General features: G+C 40.2%; 1 protein-coding gene across 1 annotated transcript; it reads left to right on the top strand.

Moving 5' to 3' along the window:
- The first annotated feature begins 1,331 nt into the window (after window positions 1-1,331).
- Window positions 1,332-18,727, top strand: POLR2M (RNA polymerase II subunit M). The gene is made up of 4 exons (XM_036735740.1): window positions 1,332-1,564; window positions 6,092-6,736; window positions 16,386-16,593; window positions 18,308-18,727. Exons 1-4 carry the CDS (start codon window positions 1,464-1,466, stop codon window positions 18,446-18,448), a joined length of 1,095 nt encoding a protein of 364 aa, XP_036591635.1. The 5' UTR covers window positions 1,332-1,463; the 3' UTR covers window positions 18,449-18,727.
- The last annotated feature ends 2,693 nt before the right edge of the window (window positions 18,728-21,420 follow it).

Here is a 21,420-nt window from a genome sequence, read left to right as displayed (position 1 = left end):
CAATGCCTGGAATGCTCTTTCTCATCTCTGTCTCTTGGCTTCCTTCAAGTCCCAAGTAAAATCTCACGGTCTACAGGAAGCTTTTCCTAACTTCCTTAATGCCAGTGCCTTTCTTCTTTGATTATTTCCTATTTATCTTGTATATAATTATTTGCATATTTCCTTCCCCATTAGATTGTGAGCTCCTAGAAAGCAGTGACTTTTTTTTGATTCCCTCCCTCCCTCTTTAGCATAGTATATGTTTGTTAAGTTCTTGTTGACTGGGTTTCGTCACATTCTAGGTATGTCACTTAACCTATCTTTCCCTTAGTGTCCTTTCTGCAGACTGGGAACAATAAGATGTAGGCACTTTACCAGGTTGTTGCGAGGACAGCACTTGAAAGTTTACGAAGGTCTACATGAATGCGACCGGACTTGTGATTTCATTGCTACAGGGCACTCTTGGGTGAATAAATTACTTTTACCAAAGCAGGCAAGGGATCCGCTCTGAAATTTATATGCTGATGATTGCTTAGATCAAGGGGACTCATCCAAGGTATGGATCAGAAACGTGAGCTGAAGCCAGGGTTTCAGGGCCGGGTCACCGCCCCTACATCATGCATTCCTTCGGTGACCTGTTTATTCTCTCTGCACGTGCTGCTAAACTCCTTCTGCCTTAAAATCACCCTGGTACCGAAACGCATTTTTAACACGGGCAAATGTATCCATGCTCTAGAGGCGGGGAGAGCCGGTGTAAGTAATGCACCCTGTCACAATGGGAGGGAGGTGATGAGCACCGAGTACATAGTCAATGTGAAATTTCCAGGGCCAGCATTTGACTCCACATGTTTACCCCAGGGTAGCAGAAGACACCTCTAACAGGTAATCCTCGGAAACGCAAACGGACACTGAAGCGAGGTACCCTGGGGGCGGAAGAAACAACACTGAGTTTGGAGTTTGGGGACTGGGTTGAACCCTTGCTATAACCGTGACTTTGGGCCAGTCGTGGTCACTCTCCCTCTCTGGGGCTCCTGTTATTTTTTTTTTTAATCTGTAAAAATAAGGAGATTGGACAAGACGATGACGTCTAAGGTATAAATGCAATCTGGGCGTCCGAAATCCGGCCCCCGTGCATTGACACTCCTCTCTGTCCCAGCCTGCGAGCCTTAATTCACAAGCCACAATCTCAAAACTCTCGCAGGAGGCGCAGGTTCCCAGCGCTCGGGTGGGTCTGATTGCGCCTGCGCACTCCCCCCTTTCCCGTCCTTTTCCCCTGTCCCGCCTGAGGTCCCGTGGGCTGCTGGGCTCTGTCCGTGTCCAGGCCCTTGTTACAAATAAAGTTTCCAGGTGTTGAATCCAATGACTACTTCCGGTAAGATGGCGTCCCCCAGTGAACTGGGCGAGTGGTCGCCGTCGGACTGGTAAATCCGGCTGGCCCCGCTTGCCGAGCGGCTGGCCCCCTGGCTGACACTCTCTCCGGCAGGATGTCGTTGGCGCCGCCCGGGAGCGCCGAGGACCTCCGGAAGCGGAGCCTGGGGGAGCTTCGGGAGATGCTGGGGCGCCAGGAGAAGCTGCTGCGGAACGAGTGAGTGCTGGGCCGCGGGGGGAGGTTCCTGGCGGGAGGGAGACCGGAGGGCGGTGCCACCTGCCCCTTCTGCTGACCCTTCCTTCCTGAAACCGTCCTCGCGTAGGCAGCGACGGGGCTCTGTGGCTGGAGCCTTGGATCTGAGTTCAAATGGGGTCCCAGACACTTTCTAGCTGGGTGACCCAGGGTAAGTCACTTCACGTGTCTGCCTCAGTTTCCTCAGCTGTAAAACGGGGAATAATAACAGCACCTGCCTCACAGGGTTGTTGTGAAGATCAGTTGAGAGAAATTGTAAAGCCCTTAGCGTAGTGCCTGGTGTAACGTAAATAAAGATGCTTATAAATGCTTAATCCTTTCCCTTCTCTTCTCCTCTTTGAAGCACTGGACCTGAGTTCAAACCCAGCTGGCTTAGACAAGTCCCTTAATCTCTCTGCCTCAGTTTTCTCAAATAAAATGGGAGATCATAATAACACCTGCTTCCTAGAAGTTTGTTTTTTTTTTTTGGCGATGATGTTTATAAAGCACTTTGCGAACCTTAAAGTTATTATTACCCCGCCAGACTATACCAGGAATGGGAAACCAGATGTTACAAAGAAACACGGACCTCTTTACCGCTGTCTGCGTGTGGAGAGGGTGATGGTAGACACTGTTCAAATGGGGGGACCCAGATGGGAGAGTATACTGCCAAACATTAAATGTTGAATAATAACACTTATCTCTCAAAGCTGTTGTAAGGATCGAATGAGATGATATTTCTAAAGCACTCAGCATAGTGTTATCTAAATGTGCGCTGCCGTTATTATTAAGCATTTATTAGGTACTTCTTGATGTGCCAGGAGTAATAGCTTTTATGGTCTGAAAAAGGACCTTAGAGGCCAACTGAATCAAATTCTCCTATCTTACAACAAGAACAAACCGAACCAAAAACTGGCAAGATTTGGCAGTCGTCTTCTGGCAAGGTCTTCTATTTACAAAGTGAAAGTTCTCAAAGAGCTTTTATTCTACATGCACACATGTAAGTGTAGAGGAAAAATATGTAAAATGAAGGGGTTTCCCCCCACCCACCCAGGATTAGTGGGAGGGGCATTAGGGGAACTAGACAAGAATTCCTGGGTGAGTTGGTGTTTGAGCTGAGCTGTGAAGGAAGCTAGGGATTCCTGCAGGTGGTGAGGAAGGAGTTTAAAATAGACAGAAGTTTGTATTGGACCATGAGAGATAGGACCCTAGAGGTAATGGGGAAACCATGGAGTTTGAGTAGAGGGAATGATGTAGTTCAGACCATATGTGCTCTAGGAATATAGAGAAAGAAGTGAAGGCCAGCTTCTTATTGTTAGTGATTTATCCAGCTGTGAGGTTCAGAAATGGCTTCATGGAGGAAACTCGATGTAAGCATGGCCTTTAAAGGACATGTAGAATTTAGATAGACAGAATGGAAGGAAGGAGGATGTTCCTTTTACCTTTAAACTCTAGCTGGAGAGCTAGACCAAGAGTAAGGAAGACCTGGATCCATCTGAGACTTTTACCAGCTCTATGGGAGAGTTACTTAATCTCTGTGTACTAAGAAGATGAAACAAGAATAGACATTACAGACTTTTTTCCCCAGGCCCTGGAAGCATATTCTCTCTATCGACTGGGTCCTTGGGGAGAGTGGGCTCAAGATTAATGTAGTATCCACAAAGCATTTGCTTCACTACATTCACTTCCAGATTTGGCATAGCCGATAGGTAGAGTTGCTGCCTTGCTCTTAGGGCCCAGCGCTACTCTGGAATGGTGAACTGGGCTTGAGTGACCACAGATTCTGACTAGATTATAACTCCAGGACCTCTGATGGCTTACCGTTCTGACCTTTTCAAAGTTCTCCAAGTCTGGGCTGTTTCTGGTACTCTTGCATTTAAATGTAAGAAAGAACAAATATGGAGAGAATCTCATAGCAGGGCTTTTGAACTCAAATGAAGCCATGTAGGAAAGAGGAGGAGGCTTGAATTGGCTTTCTAATACCTTTGAATGAAGGAAGGTCTGCACTCTTCCTCCTGTGGAAAAAAAAAGTATGTATTCATCAAAACAGACAGGTTCATTTTGCACACATTGTCTTTATCTTCTATCCAGAACAGTTCTGTAGACTGGCTGAATAAACATTGTATTTGAAATACTATCATGTTTAGGCGGAATTAGACTTTTCCTGTTTGGCACTAGAAGGCAGTGGAATAGAAGTGGCAAAGAAGAAAATTTAGATTTGTTATTAGGAAAAACTTGCTAGCATTAGAGCTGTCCAGGAATGGAATGGTTGACCTTGAGAGCTAGAGAGCCATATAATACAAGTACAGTCAAGAGTTGCAAATGAAGTGCTGTGTGAGGTCTAAAAGGTTCAGGGAAGGCTTCTTGAATAAAGGGACATTTGAATAGTGCCTTTAAAGGACAGGGGGAGTTCATCAGATGAAGAGAAGGGAGAGTATTCCAGGCATAAGAATTATATGAACAAAGGTACCAAGTTGTGAAGGGCATATTTTGGGCACAAAGATAGTCTGAAGGGAAGGTAATTTAAGACGAAGCAGGAGAGATAGAGTAGATTCAGATTATAAATGGTCTTGAGCTCCTGGCAACTGATTTTAAACTTTATTGGGAAGGCTGTTAACCACTGAAGATTTTTGAGCTTATTTATGGATTAGGCAGATCATTTTGGCAGTGGTATAAACAATGAAACAGCACTGAAAAGATCTGTTAAGAAGCAGTTGCTATTTTGGATTTGCCGAGATGTTGGTACTTATAGGAGGAAGTGCCTGATAGGCCATCGGAAATGCATGACAATAGTTCTGGGAAATGGGTGGAAGTAGAGATGTCATCTCTGTAGAGATAACTTCAGTTTGGAGTGAATGGAGATTGTTATGGGAAAGGATGGAGGGAGAAAATAGAAAAGGGCCAAGGTTAGAACCTTAGTGACCATTCATTTTTAAGGGGTGAAAGGATGATGGTTAATGTGACATAAGGAAAGATTGGAGGAGTGGAAGTCTGGCAATAAAAACATGACTTAGGATATTATTATAGTAGGCCAGGTATATTATGGTCCTCAGGGGTCTGATCTAACTGGAGGTGTGTGTGGCGGGGTGGCTGTATAGGAATTTGGTGATGTCAGTGGAAGGAAAAGAGGAAGCAAATTTGTTTAAAAAAAAATTGATGGAACTAGGTTACTTATTGTGTCTGGAGTTGAGGGGGGAATAGGAGATAGCAGAGTTTTGAGAATATTGGTAGGATTTATAATAAGAAAGTCAGGATGGAAAGTTTGTTTTGTGTTTCAAACAAAGAGTTTAGTTTTAGATATGCTGAGTCTGAGCCGATGGGATATTTAAATGGAAGGATCCTAAGGGCAATTGAAAATGGGCTTCAAGGTCAAGAAAGAGGTTGGTGATGTAGATTTAGATGATATTGATTCTATGTTAGGGGGGAGGGAGTGAGAAATAAAATAGGGTAGGTGAAATTTCTAAAAGAAAGAGGAAATGAAAGGGGAAGGTAGAAAAGGATGTGTGTTTTGGAAATGTTCACTGAAAGGACATAAAAGTAGTTTGTCCTCCCTAGACAGAAACTGGTGTTCTGAACTATTTGTGAGATTGAGCCCTTAAGATACCAGACACTGACGTCCTTTCTCCAACTAAACTGCCAAGCATTCAAACTCTCCTTCAGAGAGCACAACTCTGATGGGCTGACCAGAACGTACACTTGCCAAAAAGACTATTTTATGTAGAACTCTCACAGGGCAAGTGTTCACGTGGTGGTCAGAAGAAGTGATACAAAGACACTCTCAAGGTCTCTTAAGAACTTTAGAATTGATTGTGTGACAGGAGAGACACTGGCACATGACTGCTCAGCATGGGGTGCTCTCATCAGAGAAGGTGCTGAGCTCTGTGAACAAAGCAGAATTGAGGTGGCTCAGAAGAAATGCAGGAGGCACAAATTTAGAGAATCCACCCCAGATGTTCACATGGACTATTTGTGCCCTACCTGTGGTAGAACATTCCGAGCTTTATATTGGTCTGATCAGCCACAGTCAGACACACTGTAACTTGACTCTGGCATAGTGATGTCATTTTGGTGAAGAAAGGACAACAATGAATAGTGATAGACTTAAAATATTTTAAAGCAGAGGTGGGGGACCTGTGGCCTCAAGGCCACATGTTACCTTCTAGGTCCTCAAGTGTGACCCCTTGACTGAATCCAGACTTCACCACTTGAGGACCTAGAGGGCCACATGTGGCCTTGAGGTCACAGGTTCCTTACTCCTTCTTTAACTATTTGATTGTAGCCCCCTCCTTTATCTTGTCCATCCCCCCCCCCCCCCCCCCCCCCCGCCAACATTTTTATTGGAAGCCTCAGCAATTCTTACCCTACTTAATTCTCCTAGTTCTTGGTCAGCTAGAAATCAGTCCTTTCAGCTTACTAACCCTTGTGCTTTGATATAATGTCACTTTTTTGTCTCAGGATTTTAAAAAAAAAATACAGCTTTTAATAATATATTTTTATCTTTCTGTTTCCTAGAAAATTCATTTGCAGTTTGCCAGATGGAGGAAAGAAGATCTTGGACTTTGTTGAGAGAGTGAAATTAGCCATTGCAACACATGAAGAGCTCAGAAGAACTAACAGCTTGGATTTTGATTCAGAGCAAACTGTGGCACATGAAATAATTAGTTTAGGTCTGGATAAGCCATGGACTCCTGACCAGAGGAGGGAAACTTCATCAGTTCTTGATTCTTCCCTTGCGGTTATAAGCAGCTCATCTAAAATTGCCTCAAGAAACCAGGGAATTGAATCTACCATGGAAAGACCTGTTCCCATAAGTTATGATGACTCCAGAGAGTCAGAAGGTGACACAGGGTGGAACAAGCGGATGTGTAATAACAATAAAGCTGTTGTAGCTTTGCCATCAGAAACAAATGAGCAGTCCCACCAACTTGGTTTTCTAAATCGTGAAAGAGATGTTTCAGGGAGCACTGATGACATGTTTATTGATAGTTTACAAAGGATCACAATTAATGATGACGAAAACGAACCAGAAGAAGACACAAACATGGATCACTTTTGTAGTTTTCACAGTAACACACCCAAAAAACCTCATTACATGGAAGTGCTGGAAATGAGAGCAAAGAATCCAATCCCTCCCCACAATAAATTTAGAACTAACCTGTAAGTATGGTAGGGAAGCATCTCTCAGTAAATGCTCAATCTAAAAGCTCACCTGGTGAATGTGCTTAAGTTCCGTTTGATTTTTTCTTAGAAGAAAATGTATATTATAAAAAAATTGCTTTAGGTTAATACCCTATTTGGCACTAAGGCATTGCCTACAAGGGACTTGAATTGACATCTCAAAATAACAAATGAACACTACTTGAGCTCCAAGTCACTCGGGAGTGTTCACTGCTAGTATGTTTGTTTACTGCTAGTCTAACTCTTTATTTTATAGCTACCGGCGATATTTATTTATGATGGGTAAGAATGTCCCTTCAGCCAGTTTCTTAAATCATACAGCTTTTAGCTTGTTTCAGAACTTGACTTACCCTCTCATTTAGTGTATACTTTTGATGGAAAAAAAATTTCTAAATTTCTTTTAGTATTGTTCATAGTATTTAGAGCTGAAATTATCTAGTCCATCCTCTACCCTTTTTTTCTTAAACAAATGAGGCAGCTGGACCAGGGAAGACAAGTAACTTGCCCAGGGTTTCAAAATAGTTCACTGACTAGTAAACCTGGAATTTGACTGTAGATCATCTGACTCCATATCCAATGTGCTTTCTATTATAAGTTATTATAACTAATTATTATTTAAAGATGCATTGTGGAATTTCTGAATTATGCAGACTCTAAGTTGCCTTTTTTACTTTAGTTCTTGGCTTTTTAGCTAATGAAACCTGTAGCATTTCTGTCAAGTTGTAAGACATTAAGAGGTCAAATTTAAATCATTTAGTAACCAAATGATTTGTTTATTTAGCAGATTTGCCAAAAGATTATAACATAGGAGGGAGCTGAAACTATTAGTTGAAAAAAGATTTTAGGATTGAATGAATGAATGAAAGTGTTTATCAAGAACTTACTTTGTGTAAAGTAAGGTGTTAAATAATACAATTAGGAAATGATAAAGTCTCTGCTTTCAAGGAGTTCACACTCTAATTGAAGGAGATAGCAGTATGAAAGGGTGTGGCTTCCGGGAAGAAGATAACACCCGTTGATCCTGGGCACAGTGTCCAAGAAAACCCCTGGTAAAGCCCGGTAATTTGGTTTGAAAGTAGTCCAGTTTAGCTTGATACATTTTTCAATTATATTCTAGAGCACTCATAATTTCTAAGTTCGATTTTTTTCCACTCAATTTAATTTTTACGTTCTGTTAATGAGTAAGAAGCGGCAGGCCTGTACCAAAGCCAGTTTATGCAACAAGTATTTATTTAACACTTACAGTCAAACCACTGTTGGCCAAGATGATTTATAAAAAAAAGTATGAGATGTATAGAAGCTTATAATCTAATAGTAAAAATAAAGCAGGTTATTGATAGTGCAGGTATTAAGGGACAAGTAAATGTATAGATAGTAGATGGTATAGAAGTTCTGGTGAGGAAGAAGGCAGTCACTGTTGAAGTAGCCAGGGAAGGGTTTCCACCAGGGCTCTGACTTGACCAGGGGATCAAGATACAGAGGGATGCTTTGAGTAGTGTGAGAGAGGAGAGACTAGAATGAGCAAAGACTTGGAACCAGGAATGAGCATGACATATTTAGGAGAGAGGGAGATATGCTGGCTTGAGCAAAGGGTTTGTGTTAGGGAGTAGTTTGGACCTAATGGAATGTGTTGAAAAAAGTACTGCAGGTAATTTTAAAAGTATTTCCTTAAGTTACCTTACTAAAATTTGTTTTTTTTTTCCTCCCCACTTACTGCCAAACCTTTAAAAGAATTATCTATACTTGATGTACCTTATTCCTCATTACTTATACGTTCCTATCTCTCATAATCCAGTCTGCCTTCCATTTCACTGTACTAAAACAGCTCTCTCTGTGATCGCTGACTGCCAGTTTCTGGACCAAAGACCTTTTTTTATTGCTTATATAATCTCTGTTCACACTCTGCAGGATTTGGCACTGTTGACCTCCCCCTCTTCTCTTTGCCTGTGTGGTCCTCCTGTATCCGATAGTGTCTTCACTTTTCCCTTCTTGGCTTCTTTCTCTTTTTGCTTTAAAAATAGATGTTTTCCTTAAGGCTTGCTGCTCCTCAGCTCTCCTTTCTTCCTTAGACTATTCATCCATTTCATGACTTCAACCTTTATTTGGATGACTCCCAATTCTGTATCTCTAGGCTTACCTCTCCTCCATTTTCTAGACCTGTATTCCCACCTGCCTATATTAGACATCTTTACTAATATTTTCCACCAGTATCTCAAGCTTGTTCATTCATTTCAGTTTTGTCTAGTTCTTTGTAATCACATTTTGGAGTTCTTTTGATTTTGTTTTACCGATTCTTGATGTCTCATAAAATCATTAGCTTCCACTTGCCCAATTCTAATTTTCAAGGAACTATTTTCTTCAGTTAGCTTTTGTACCTCCTTTTTCATTTGGCTAGTTCTACTTTTTAAGGAGTTGTTTTCTTCATTGGACTTCCCCCCGCACTCCCGATTTGGCCAGTTGTATTTTTTAAGTAATTGTTTCCTTCAGTCCATTTTTGTCATTCTTTTCCAAGCTATTGACTCTTTCTTACGTAAGTCTCATTTCTTTTCCCACTTTTTCTTTTGCCTCTCTTATTTGATTTTTAAAATCCTTTTTGAGCTCTTCCGAGAATGCTTTATGGTCTTGAGACCAATTCATCTTCCCCCTTGAGGCTTCTCATGTAGGCATTTTGACATTCTTGTCCTCTTCTGAGTTTGTTTTTGATCTTCCCCATCATCATGGTAGCTTTTTATGGTCAGGGCTCCTTTCTGTTTTTTATTCATTTTTAATCCTATTTTGTGACTTTTAAAGTTAAGCTTTGCTCCTGGGGCACAGAGGGGCACTGTCCCAAGCTTCTTGTGCTGGGGGCCAGGGGCCTGGTCACTGGCTTTCTGCGCTGGGGCCTCAGTTGCTGGTGGCTTGGCCACTGTGGTGGGGTGGCCCAGCCTAGTCATGCCTGTTATGCTCAGGGGTCCTGGACTGGCCGTTTGCCTTCTGTGCTGGAGGCCTCACAGCTGGCTTGCTGTGCCACTAGCCTGTTGAGCTAGGACCGAGGGACCTTGGTTGCTGATATGTGCTGTGGTGAAGAGCCTCCTGCTGGCTTGCCCAGACATTGTTTGTGCTGTGCTGTACTCTCCTTTTCCCCAAGTAAGACAGACTTTTCCTGATGTCCTTCTAATTTATCTTAAGCTGGAAAATTGTTTTACTCCATCTTTTTGTAGGTTCTGTTGCTCCAGAATCCCTTTAGAGGCTTGATTTAATGAGGGAAACTGGGGAGAGCTCAGGCAACTTCCTCCTTTTCTCTGCCATCTTGACTCTACCTCCCAGGCTTCCTTTCCAGTCATTATTCATGCTATTTCTTTTAAGGTACTCTTTGCTCCTGCTAAACTCTATTATTCTCTGTTCATCAAATTTATTTTGCCCTTCATGTTTTGTGCCTTTGTTCTCAGCATCCTTTAACTCAGAATGTATCCCTCTCTCTTCCTATTGCAATGCTTTACATTCTTCACTCAGTTTAGCTTTTTCCTCAGAGTATGCCCTGCATGCCCCACTAGCTCTATAGCCCAGAAGGATTATTGCAGAGCACATTGGTATACTTCTCTTGTGTACTTATATTTTCATTTACATTAGTGATTTGTGCCCGTGTCTTGGCTTTTCTCTATTAGAATGGAAACTCGTTGAAGACAGGTTTTTGTTCATCTCTGTATCCCCTAGTGGGAAACATAATAGTGCTTGCATGTGGAAAGCACTTAATAAACATTGGTGGAACTGAATGTGCAATTGAATTTTATTTTGAATTGTATAATTTTTATAAAAAAGGATTTTACTAGTCTAAGCTCTTTTCCAGAGCTGGTTTTTGGCAAACAGTCATGTTCCCTATCTTTTTGATTTATTAGCCAGTGAATTCTGAATGCCTTCTAGTGTACAAAATGCTGTGGCAGGCGATGTGTAGGGAGGGACACACAGAAGTGAAGGGGGCCCCTTCCCTTTAGAAACTTAGTCTGATGGGCTAGATCAGACTTCTTTACATGAAAAAAGTAACATTGCAGTCACTTTGATGTCTTAAAAATGTGAGGGAGAAGATAATACAGTGCAATGGAGAGAGCTCTGGATGTGGATTCAGAAGACCTGAGTTCAAATTCCAAGTCTGCTTCCTTTGTGTTAAGATGATCAGCTCCTTTATTCCTCACTTTCCTCAGCAACAATTACCTCCTAAATAAGTACAAAGTTGAAGGGGTTACAGAGACCACCAAGAGATCTATGAATAGATCTGAGAGGGTCCATAAACTTTCATGGGAAAAAATGCATATTTTAGTTAACCTCAGCTGAAATTTAGCATTGCCTTCAATTTTTAAATTTAAAAACAAGTGTTATTTAGAGACAGGCACCATAGCCATCAGCAGACTGCTAAAGAGGTCCTGACATAAAAAAGTTTGAGAGCCCCTGGATTAGAAGATTTCTGTAGTCCCTTTCATTTCTAACTCTATGATCCTAGATTCTTACAGGATCATTTAAAAAAAAAAGTTTATTTCCTGACCCCTTGCATCTCAATGAGCCCTTAGAAAAATAGAAATCCTCATTTTAAAAAAAAAATCACTGCCTTTTTTGCAAATAACTGTCAGATCAGAATAGAAACAATTGACAGTCTCCACTGCAAGTATGAAAATGTAACGTCAAATGTTTGCAAAAGCCATGAGAGGCAAACATTTAAGAAATAATACTTTCATTTGTTAACAGCAATGCTTTAACTGAAAAATTTACCAAATTTTAAAACTTATGAAGATGCTTGCTATAAAAAGAAGATGGGGTGTACAGACTTAAATTTTTTTAATTAATTTTTGACCCAGGAAAGGCCCTTTTTGTAGAAAATCAAAACATTAATTACCAGTTTTTGCAATTCCTAGTAGAAGTGTTTTAGGGAGAGATCCATATTTGTGCCTATAGGCAGAGAAACTTAAGTATAGGTATCAAATACAGCAAATCATTGGGCATTTTGGTTTAGATGTGCCTACAACAAATACCCAAAAAAAGCCTGGGTCTTTAAAATTAATAACTCACATTTATATAGTGCTTTCAAGTTTACAAAGCACTTTATACGTATTATCTGTAGCTCAGAATGTCAACAGCTAATTCATACTTAAGCTACATTAATACAAATAATTTGTGAAGGGATGTGTAGTGTTCAGGGGAGGGCTAGTCCTCTTCTCAGTTCTGACCACATCTGAAGTGCCATCTTGACAAGCTGGAGCAGCCCAGATCAGGATGAGCAGGAAGGCAATGGAATTTGCAAACCATGCCCTACAAGGATTGGTTAAGAAACTTGGGAGGCTTTAATGTGACAGAGGAGTTGGGCAAGGGGAGGGCACAGTGGAGAGTACTCCATCCTTTAATGTGTGAAGGGTTGGCATTTGGAAAAGGGATTAGATTCTTTTTGGTTCCAGAGAGCACAACCAGGAACAGCAGTTACAAGGAGGCAGATTTCAGTTAAGCACGAGATAAAACAATCAGATCTTTTAAAAACAGACTTTCAGTTCTATCATTAAATGCTTTTGTATGCTCATTACTCTGTTAGGTGAGCAACACTATAGTCTCTGCACTTGAGGAAGCACTCGTAAGCTTAGGGGAGCTAAAGCAGGGACTTGCTCTCCTGGGAGGGTGAGTTCTTGTAGAGCGTATTCCTGTAAGGGTTGGACTAGAGGACCACTGAGGTCCCTTAGAGTTCCAAGCTTTTTTGATGAATTCTTAGATATCTACTTCTAGAATATGGCTGGTTGGCAGGGAGGAGGCAGAGGTAGAGTAGGAGGTATGGTGGAGAGGTGAAAGAGAACAGAAGAGAGTATAAGAGGAATCCAAAATTGTTGCTTCATAGGAAAAAGGATACAGCTACTGAGAGACTCAGTTGTTGTTGACTCTTTGTGACCCCATTTGGGATTTTCTTGGCAAAGATCCTGGAGTGGCTTGCCATTTCCTTCTCTAGCTCATTTTACAGATGAAGAAACTGAGGCAAACAGGGTTAAGCAACTTGCCCAGGGTCACACAGCTGTGAATTGTCTGAGGCCAAATTTGAACTCAGGAAGATGAATCTTCCTGACTCTAAGCCTGGTGCTCTCTTCACTGAGGCACCCAGCTGTCCATCTTATATAGAGATGACTACCCAGGGCAGATGTTGAGGGATAGACCATTCTCTGCCAGGACTCTCCCTACTGCTTATGTAGCACTTTAGTGGAACTGGATACCACAGCTGGTATTTCCAAAGGCATTGAAGACTAACAGTGCCCCTGGCAAATGACTTAGGTTTCTGCAAGCTCCAGTTTCAGTGTTCATAAGCTTCCAGGGGCATCAAAAGTAGAACAATTGCAGAGAAGAGAGGGGAGAGCATTCAGAGCCTCCCTCAACGATTGAGGGACCCTAGTTCAAAGGTGAATGTTAGAAATACTGCTTGGGTCATAGCCTGTTAATGCATTTGTGTTATATGGGCATCATAAACAGCTCCAAATATTACTTCCTTTTGAAATACTAATTATCTTTTCTGAACTGAAAATTCTTTGTTTTCAAACTTAATAACTTATTTTGAAAATTTTTTTTTGAATTTTTGAAGACATAGAAATATAAAGGTTGTCTCAAAAGTCTAACATAAGTTTTAAACAATAGCTTAAATTTCAGAAGCTTTGAAACTCTACAAGCTTTTTTAGAACTACGGTTTGTCATGTTAGCTGGATCTGTAAGTTACTGGTCCCTATGATTTTCATCCAGTGTCTTGGTATAACTGTATAATTTACAGATTTGGAGAAGCTTTTAGAAAGGAGCATGTTAACATAGCTCTTCAGCCGCTTTATCTAACCTCTACAGTCAGCTTGGAATAAAATAGCCATTTGATTTCCTGGAAGGGGAAATTGCTCTCTAGGCTGTGCTGATCTTAATGTAGTTGCCAGGATGAGATGCAATTAAATTGAGGGCTAGATTTGTTTTCCCTGCCCTCTTTGTAGACGGCTTTTTGCCAGGCAGAATATAAAGAATTGGCCCATTCCAACGTATCTTCCCCAGCACAATTGCCGATATGGCATTCTTGCTGGTAGAATCATTCCTCTAGGATAGGTTATTGCTGTCACAAAATTCTTTTGAGATTTAAATGTTTCGTATGTGGAGTAATAATAACAGTTCACATTTATAGTACTTCAGTGTTTATAAGTTATCATGCTAGTTCTTATTGGCTTATCATATGAATTAGGTATAATTCAGTTCCATAAACATTTATTAAGTTTACTTTTTACTTAGGTTTTAGAGGCCCAACTTAGGCTTGAAAAATTATTAAGCACACGATATTTAATAAATACATAATGCTCTGTACTTGAGATAGTAATAGTTTGAAAAGACGTAATTTTTCCCTTGAACTTATACTTTAGTGGGTAGGTAAGACATGTACACAAATAACCATAATACAAATTATAATAAGGACAAATCTGAAAGTTAATGATGATGATGATGGCTTATATTTGATCATCATAACACCCTGTGAAATAGGGAGTTTGTGTTTTATCCCCATTTTATAGATGAGGAAACAGAGACTCAGAAACTGGTCCATGATTACACAACTAGTAACTTGTGGTGGGAGAAAATCTGAAGACAAATAACTTAATACCTGTATATTCTATTGGAAGGTAATAGACAATGTCCAATAACATCATTTGCAAACAGAGAGTGCATATTGTCTGTGGGATGCTGTCCCAAACCCTGGGGAGACAAAGAGAAGCATAAAATACAGTTTGTCAGTTGTTTCAGTCGTGTCTGACTCTTTGTGACCACATTTGGGGTTTTCTTGCCAAAGGTACTGGAGTGGTTTGCCTTTTCCTTCTCCAGCACAATTTTACAAATAAGGAAACTGAGACAAACAAGGTTAGGTGACTTGCCCAGGGTCACACAGCTAAAAAGTGTCTGAGACCAGATTTGAACTCTGGAAGGTGAGTATTCTTACTCTAGGTCCTGGTACTCTATCCACTGTGCCACCCGACTGCCCACTTAAGATAAAGTACTTGCTTCTAAAGAGTCTACAGGTTAGTTGAGGAGACAGGGCTCTTACATAAAATAATGATACAAGGCAGTGGATGGTAAGTGCTAAATGAATAATAGGTTATAAGTTCTACAGGAATTCACAAAGAACTATCCTGAAGGGGTAGTGAGGACTGAAGAGGGCTTCGTAAAGGTGGGACTTATTCTGGGCCTTGAAGGATTTACATAAGTGGAAAGCAGAGAAAAGTGCTCCCTCCAAAGAAATTCATGAGTAAGTAAAGCTTGGAGGTAGGAATATTGTTGGGCATGTTCAGGAAACATTGAGTAGACCTTTGTGGCTAGGATGGAAGGTACTGTTGGAATTTTGAGATAAGGGTATGGAAGTAGGGGTCAGAGAGTAGAAGGCCTAACCCTAAAAAGTCATATAAAAGCAAGTTTGCCATCTTTCTTTCCAACCACTTCTTTTTCCTCTGAACATTACTGTAAAAGAAGGGGTTGGACTAGACGGACTGAGAGATCTTCTGCCTTTAGATCTATGATCTCATAGAACAATCTCAATGTCCGCAGGAACACTTGTCCTAGTCACAAAGAAGTCCAGAAGAGGAGGAGCGGCTTTGGGGAAAGTCTGATGAATTTGGTTGTAGACATGTTGAGGTGAGGTGACAGGACAGCTAGTTGGAGACAACAGAAAGTTGAAGATGTGGGATTCACATTTGAAGAGACATCAGTACTGGAAATGTAGATTTGGGAGTCTGGCAAAGTGATGACGTGTGAAAAATGAAATGAAAAAGCCTTTATTAAAGCCATGAGAGTAGATGAAGATGAGGAAGAGACAGTCAGGCAAGTAGAGCAAAAGGCCTAGAGTTGAGTCTTGAGGCATGCCCACATTGAAGGAATGGAAGGAAGGAGCAGGAAGAGACAGTAGGAATTGCCTGATGTTAATAGAGATTGCTAGACTTCAAGTGAAACCTTCTCATCAGCTTGGTTAGGGTTAGCCTATTCTTGATCTCTCTCATATCTCTGAGTAGGTGGTAGAGGGCAGGCATGGCCTCCCCATTTCCCCCATCCAGTTGAGGAGAAGGGGCTGTAGTAGCTGCCTGTTTCTCTGAGGTTAAAGAGGCTTTCAGTCTCAAGGCTTTAAGCTTCAAAAGAAATTCTGAGTATAAACGCTGCTTGATTTGCTAGAAAAATCTTTTTCTCCCTCTTTGTTTCTCTACAAGCTCATATATGATCTGGTTGCCTCGTTTAAATCAGTCTTTTTTCTCCAGATCCCTCACTGGCCCCCCATTTTTTGATAATGAAAGGAATTAGTGAAGGAAGGAAAAAATGTGTTAACTCTAAATTCTAGTTCACTTTCATCAGTTACCTTGTTTTAGTAAGTGGAGATGAGAGTTTCAAAGATGAATAAAATGCTTGCAAAATTTCTGCAAAGTATCAGGTGAAAAGAGGGAAAATCATGCAAGTTACTGTAATATGTCATTCATTTTCTATAGCCATTTTAAGAAAATTTTCTACTTCCAAGAGGAAAATTTCCTACTTTTTGGAAAAATTCTTTGTTAGTATTTAAAATAAGATCCCTCTAAAACCACCTAAATAGGTCTTATAACTTGTCCACTTCCAATATTGTCATTTTTCCCATTAGGTTACCTTCAGAATCTCATGACTCACCTAGTCATTCCCCACAGAGAAAAGCATCTCCAGTTTCAGTGGAAGAAAGGAGGCGTAGGGATAAGAAGCACTTGGATGACATCACAGCAGCCCGGCTGCCACCACTTCACCACATGCCTACGCAGTTGCTATCTATGGAAGAATCTTTAGTAATTCAGAAACAGCAAAAACAGAATTATGAGGTATTAAGAGTATTGCTTTTGTTTACTAATTTAAATACCTAATTGAAGATGTTTAAAATTAGAATCTTGAAGTTTGTCTGAAGAGTATACTGCTTTTGGCTACAGTCAGCCTTTTTTATTTAGTTTGAATATACAGTGCATAAAAGGTTTTAACACAACCATTTCATGTACAAGCTTGAAAAAAGGAAGGAAGTACAATGTTAACAAAAATATTCAAGGTTGCAAAGAATGATGGAGGTTGGAAGAGAGTCATAGATTATTTAAGCTGCCAGGCAGACAGACCCTTTCTAACTTCCAGTATAGTACATCCTGGCAGCACATTCCCAGCTAGGTTCTGAGGTCAGTGAATGGACAGGTATGTCACCATCAACATTGGCTGTTCCATTAGCATTTGCGTAATATTACTTGACTATATGCAATGACATTTGCAAGGTCTGTGCCTTTAAAAGAAAGTTATTTTTCTTCAAATATTTTAAATAGTTTTTCTGTAAAGTTCCTGCCTGTGCCTGTGGAGCCAAAGAACCACGTTCTCTAAATTGTCTGGTTTGCAGTGGATGCCTGCAATAGCTAGTTTCAGTTTACTGTTTTTCATCTACCATGTTGAGAGCTCTGCTTTTGAAAATTTTTTTAAAAGTTAAATGAACCACCTCAAATGGGAATTTATTACAGTACTTTTAGCTACTCATTATAGTATTGTTAGCTACTGGTTTTGTTCTCCCTTAACATGTGGGAAGCTAGGTGTTGGGTAGAGAGAAAGATCCAAGTGACAGGGCATAGCATGAGTGTGAAAGCAGAAATGAATGTGGCCACCAGGCACTAGCAGGTGGTCACATAATCCTTGGGTGGATATAATCAGATCTGCAAGATGTAAGATCTATAAAGACAACCTGGTCCTTTGTGTGGAGAGGGACTTTCTGAACCTTTATACACAGCCATGTCTGTGTTGGTCTATTCATTTGGGTTTCTGTGTAGGAACTTCTGTCTGTAGGAGAATCAATACAGCACTTAGAGTGACATTGGTGTTTAAATAACAAAAGTTGCTGACCAGTATACTTTTTTAAAAGTCCATCAATGTTTATTACTCTCCAAGTCCCAAATCAAGTTATCCGATTCTTGCCAAGATTTGATTTATTTCCATATATTGTTGATTGCTAATAGAAAGTAAGTCCCAGTGTAGCATGGGTGCAGCTCTCATGGAGGTTAGATCATTTCTGTTCATCAGGCTTATAGGTGGGAAGGCAGCTGTGAGGGCACACATTTATGAATGGATCCAGTCAGCACAGCTTTATGATAACAGGGGCTGCTGTAAGAGATGGTGAGCCCACTTACTGGAATTGTTCAGGCAGCAAGGCTTAGATGGCATCTGTTGGGGGGCGGGAGTGGGGTGGTGTTTCCCCTCCAGTAGAAGACAAACTCTTTGAGGGCAGGAACTGTCTGCATGATTGTCTTTGTTTCTGCAGTGCCTAGTGCAGTGCCTAGTACAGTGCCCACAACATAGAAATTGCTTAAATAAATGTGAATTGAATTGGAAAGAATTTCTGCATTGAGTGGGACACTGAGATACTATGACTTACAAAATTAGTTAAATGATAAAGTATAGGGATGTTTTTGTGAAAAGGGCTATGTATATGCTTAGTAGAATTTTTTAAGTAATAAAAATAGTGTGTGAAGAAAAATACAAAAATTTTGTGTTGATATTTTTTTTCTTTTAAAGGAAATTCAAGCCAAGCTTGCTGCACAAAAACTAGCTGAAAGACTGAATATTAAAATGCAGAGTTATAATCCTGAAGGTGATGCATCAGTGAAATACAGAGAAGTGAGGGATGAAGATGATTATCATTCTTCTGAGGATTGATTCTGAAGAAAGATGGTCAAGTAGCCTAAATTCTTCGCTTCTGAAGTTTTACTTCATTACATTAGACTCCTAGCCTCTGGAAGACATTTTATTTTTGAATTATTTAGACCAGCAGTCAAAAGTAGAAATTTACCGTGTCAATAAGAGTGCTCAGTCAGACTGTGAAGATTTCATGATGTACCTGCCATTCAGAAAATTAAAAAGAGATTTTGTTTAAGGAAAAGATATATCTGTTTCTTGTGTTTATATAAAATAAACTTTTGCAGCATTTTGTGTTTAGTTTGATGTTACTCTAATTTAATTTTAGAGAATTATTTAGCTTTTTTTGCTTCATTTTCCCTAACTTATATCTAGAGCTGGAAGAGACCGAAGAAATCATGAAGTATAGCCCCCACATTTTATAAATAGGAAAACTGAGTCACAGAGAGATTGTGTGACCTGCCCACGGTAATACAGCTATTGTCTGTTGGTGGCAGGATTCAAACCTTGTTTTCCTGACAGCAAGTCCAGAACTCCAACCACTGTGCCAGTTAACGATAAGTAGAATTATGATAGAAGAACTAGTTATGTCAAACTACTATGAGTGCCCTACCACAGTGAAATAGCCTTTACTGTGTTCTATTCTGCTGTGCTAGATGCTATCCTAAAAATATTACCTAGACGTGGTTTCTTGCCTTTTTAGATTGAGAGAGGGGAAATCTCGGGACGTTCTCTGTTTACATTCAGTTGGGTAAAAAAAAATTGATCCAGTGTTTGATTAGTCCGGAAAGAAACACGGAGATGGACTTTCAATAGATGCTGGAAAGAATGGGGCGTTCCAGGAGGCCCATAAAAGGGAGGGCACTTAGCAGATCTATCTAGGGTGGCCCTAGAGTGGAGGGGGAAAAAAGGAAGCAAAGGCAACTCGCCGAAGGAAGTAGCTGTATTCTAACTAAACTTTCAGAAAAGGTTTCGTTATCGAGGAAAATTAACAGTTTAAAAAAAATAATTGTTCGCCATTGAATTTTGGTGATCTGCCAGCAAACCATTAGAAAAAAACTAAACCACCATGAGACTTAATATAGGATACAAGTTTTCAGACCATCTTAAAATAACAGTTGTCTTTCAAGTTGCTATTTACCCAGAGCCTATATAGGCTGAAATATATATAGGCTGAAATACTGTTGTCTAGTTTTGCTACATTTTAAACTATGTTAAAGAGGAAGCGTTAATAAAAAAAGAGGAAGAATTAAATTGTTGGTTAGAGTATCTACAAAATACTACTGTTGATACTTTGATATGGGTGGTGACCGGTTGAGTTAGTTTCTACCATTCTTAAAAATAACTTGCTTATATTGGGAAGATGTTGAGACCCTGATCTCTGTCTTTAACGTTTGTTTCTGAAGGAGGGTTGTATGTGAGGGCAAGAAGGTCTCAAAGTCTATACCTATTTTGGGTAATTTCTGTTCCCAGTGATCACAAGTCAAATGGAAGGCACATTGTTTTTTTAATACCCACTTTATTTTTAAATTTCAACTGGTAGTCAATGGTTTCTCTCAGAATTATCTGACAGACTATTTCACAAGTTCTTTAAGACTATGCTACTATTGGTCATTTAAATCCAAGGAACCCAGCAAGGTATCAATCTTATTTCTATGCACCTAAGAATAGCCAACTCACTTTTGGAACTGTTTGTAGGTTGTAGGTACATAAGCTGATGCTCTGTTCCTTGTTTGCAATCATGGTTTGACCAGATAATTTAAACTGTTCTTTTACTAACATGGGATGTGTATATTCTGAAGAAAAAATCATGCAGAGTTAAGGTATTCTAGTGGAAAGAGCCTTGAACTGTCTTATCTGGAGAAAATCCAAACATTTGGGGGCCACTTTCTTTGGGAAGGGGTTGTACTTCCTTGGACAGTACCTCACTCTAGGAGAGGTTGTATGAATACCCAAAGGCAGTCAGCAACCAAAGTGAAGGGGATCATAGGACCAGAGATAGGATAACAGCCTCAGGAATGGAGACAAAGCAGAGGGAGAGCAGAGGATTGGATTAGCCCTCCCAACATAGAACCCAGAGTGACTCTCATCACACTATTCTGCTTCCATCCGATGTTGCCTTCATGAACTGATGTTTCTAAAAATGAGATACAGCAAAAATTAGAAAGGATGGGGTAAGAGCTACAATATCAGGATAGAAGAGAGAGCTCAAACCTAGTACTTGAGAAGTTTTTCCATCATGAAAGACGTGAAGGAAAAGAACAAATAAGGGTAAAGCCCTGGTTTTGGATTCAGAAAGCCCGAATTTAACTTGTAACTTTGCCACACCATATCTGTGTGATTTTAGTCACAATAAACTTCAATGGACCTCATCTGTAAAAAGAGGTCACTTCTAACTCAAAGCCCGTGATTCTGTAATTGTCAAGAATTAGTGGAGGAAGAGGAAGGAAAACAATCCCATGTAGCTAGTAAAATTAGTGTTACAACAGGAAATGAAGTGGATCTGTAGGCTAGACAATTAAATCTGAAAACACTTGCTACATCTTTCAAATGAATGGGCCAGGAAAGTGAAATGCTTTCACTGTGGCTAGTAAAATGAAGATTCAAGTGAAGGAGTGAACTTAGGCTTTGGAAAAGGTGCTGGATGAAAATTGTTCAGTATGGTGTGGTTTAAGGTAATCATTCTCATTACTTTATAGTCACACTATGTAGACATGGAGGAATAATATTACCTAGTATTTTTGTAACACCTGTCCCTGAATAGCTCACATTTCATTCCCAGGAGAGCTATGAGGATTAATGGGAATGGGTAAAGTAGTGGACACTTGGGACTATACCTGCTTCCTTTAACTGGGATGTGAGGTAATTTGCCTCAGGTCATGCAGAGGTAGAGCCAAGAACAGAACCAGGCACTCAGGCTTTCATGCTTTGCTTTGCACATAAATATTACTAATTAAGATTGCTGAGACTTACACAGTCCTTCCAATTACTTT

The sequence above is a fragment of the Trichosurus vulpecula genome, chromosome 8 (assembly GCF_011100635.1).
Source record: "Trichosurus vulpecula isolate mTriVul1 chromosome 8, mTriVul1.pri, whole genome shotgun sequence".
In the NCBI taxonomy this organism is placed as follows: domain Eukaryota; kingdom Metazoa; phylum Chordata; class Mammalia; order Diprotodontia; family Phalangeridae; genus Trichosurus; species Trichosurus vulpecula.
This window is presented reverse-complemented; position numbering and strand designations above follow the sequence as displayed.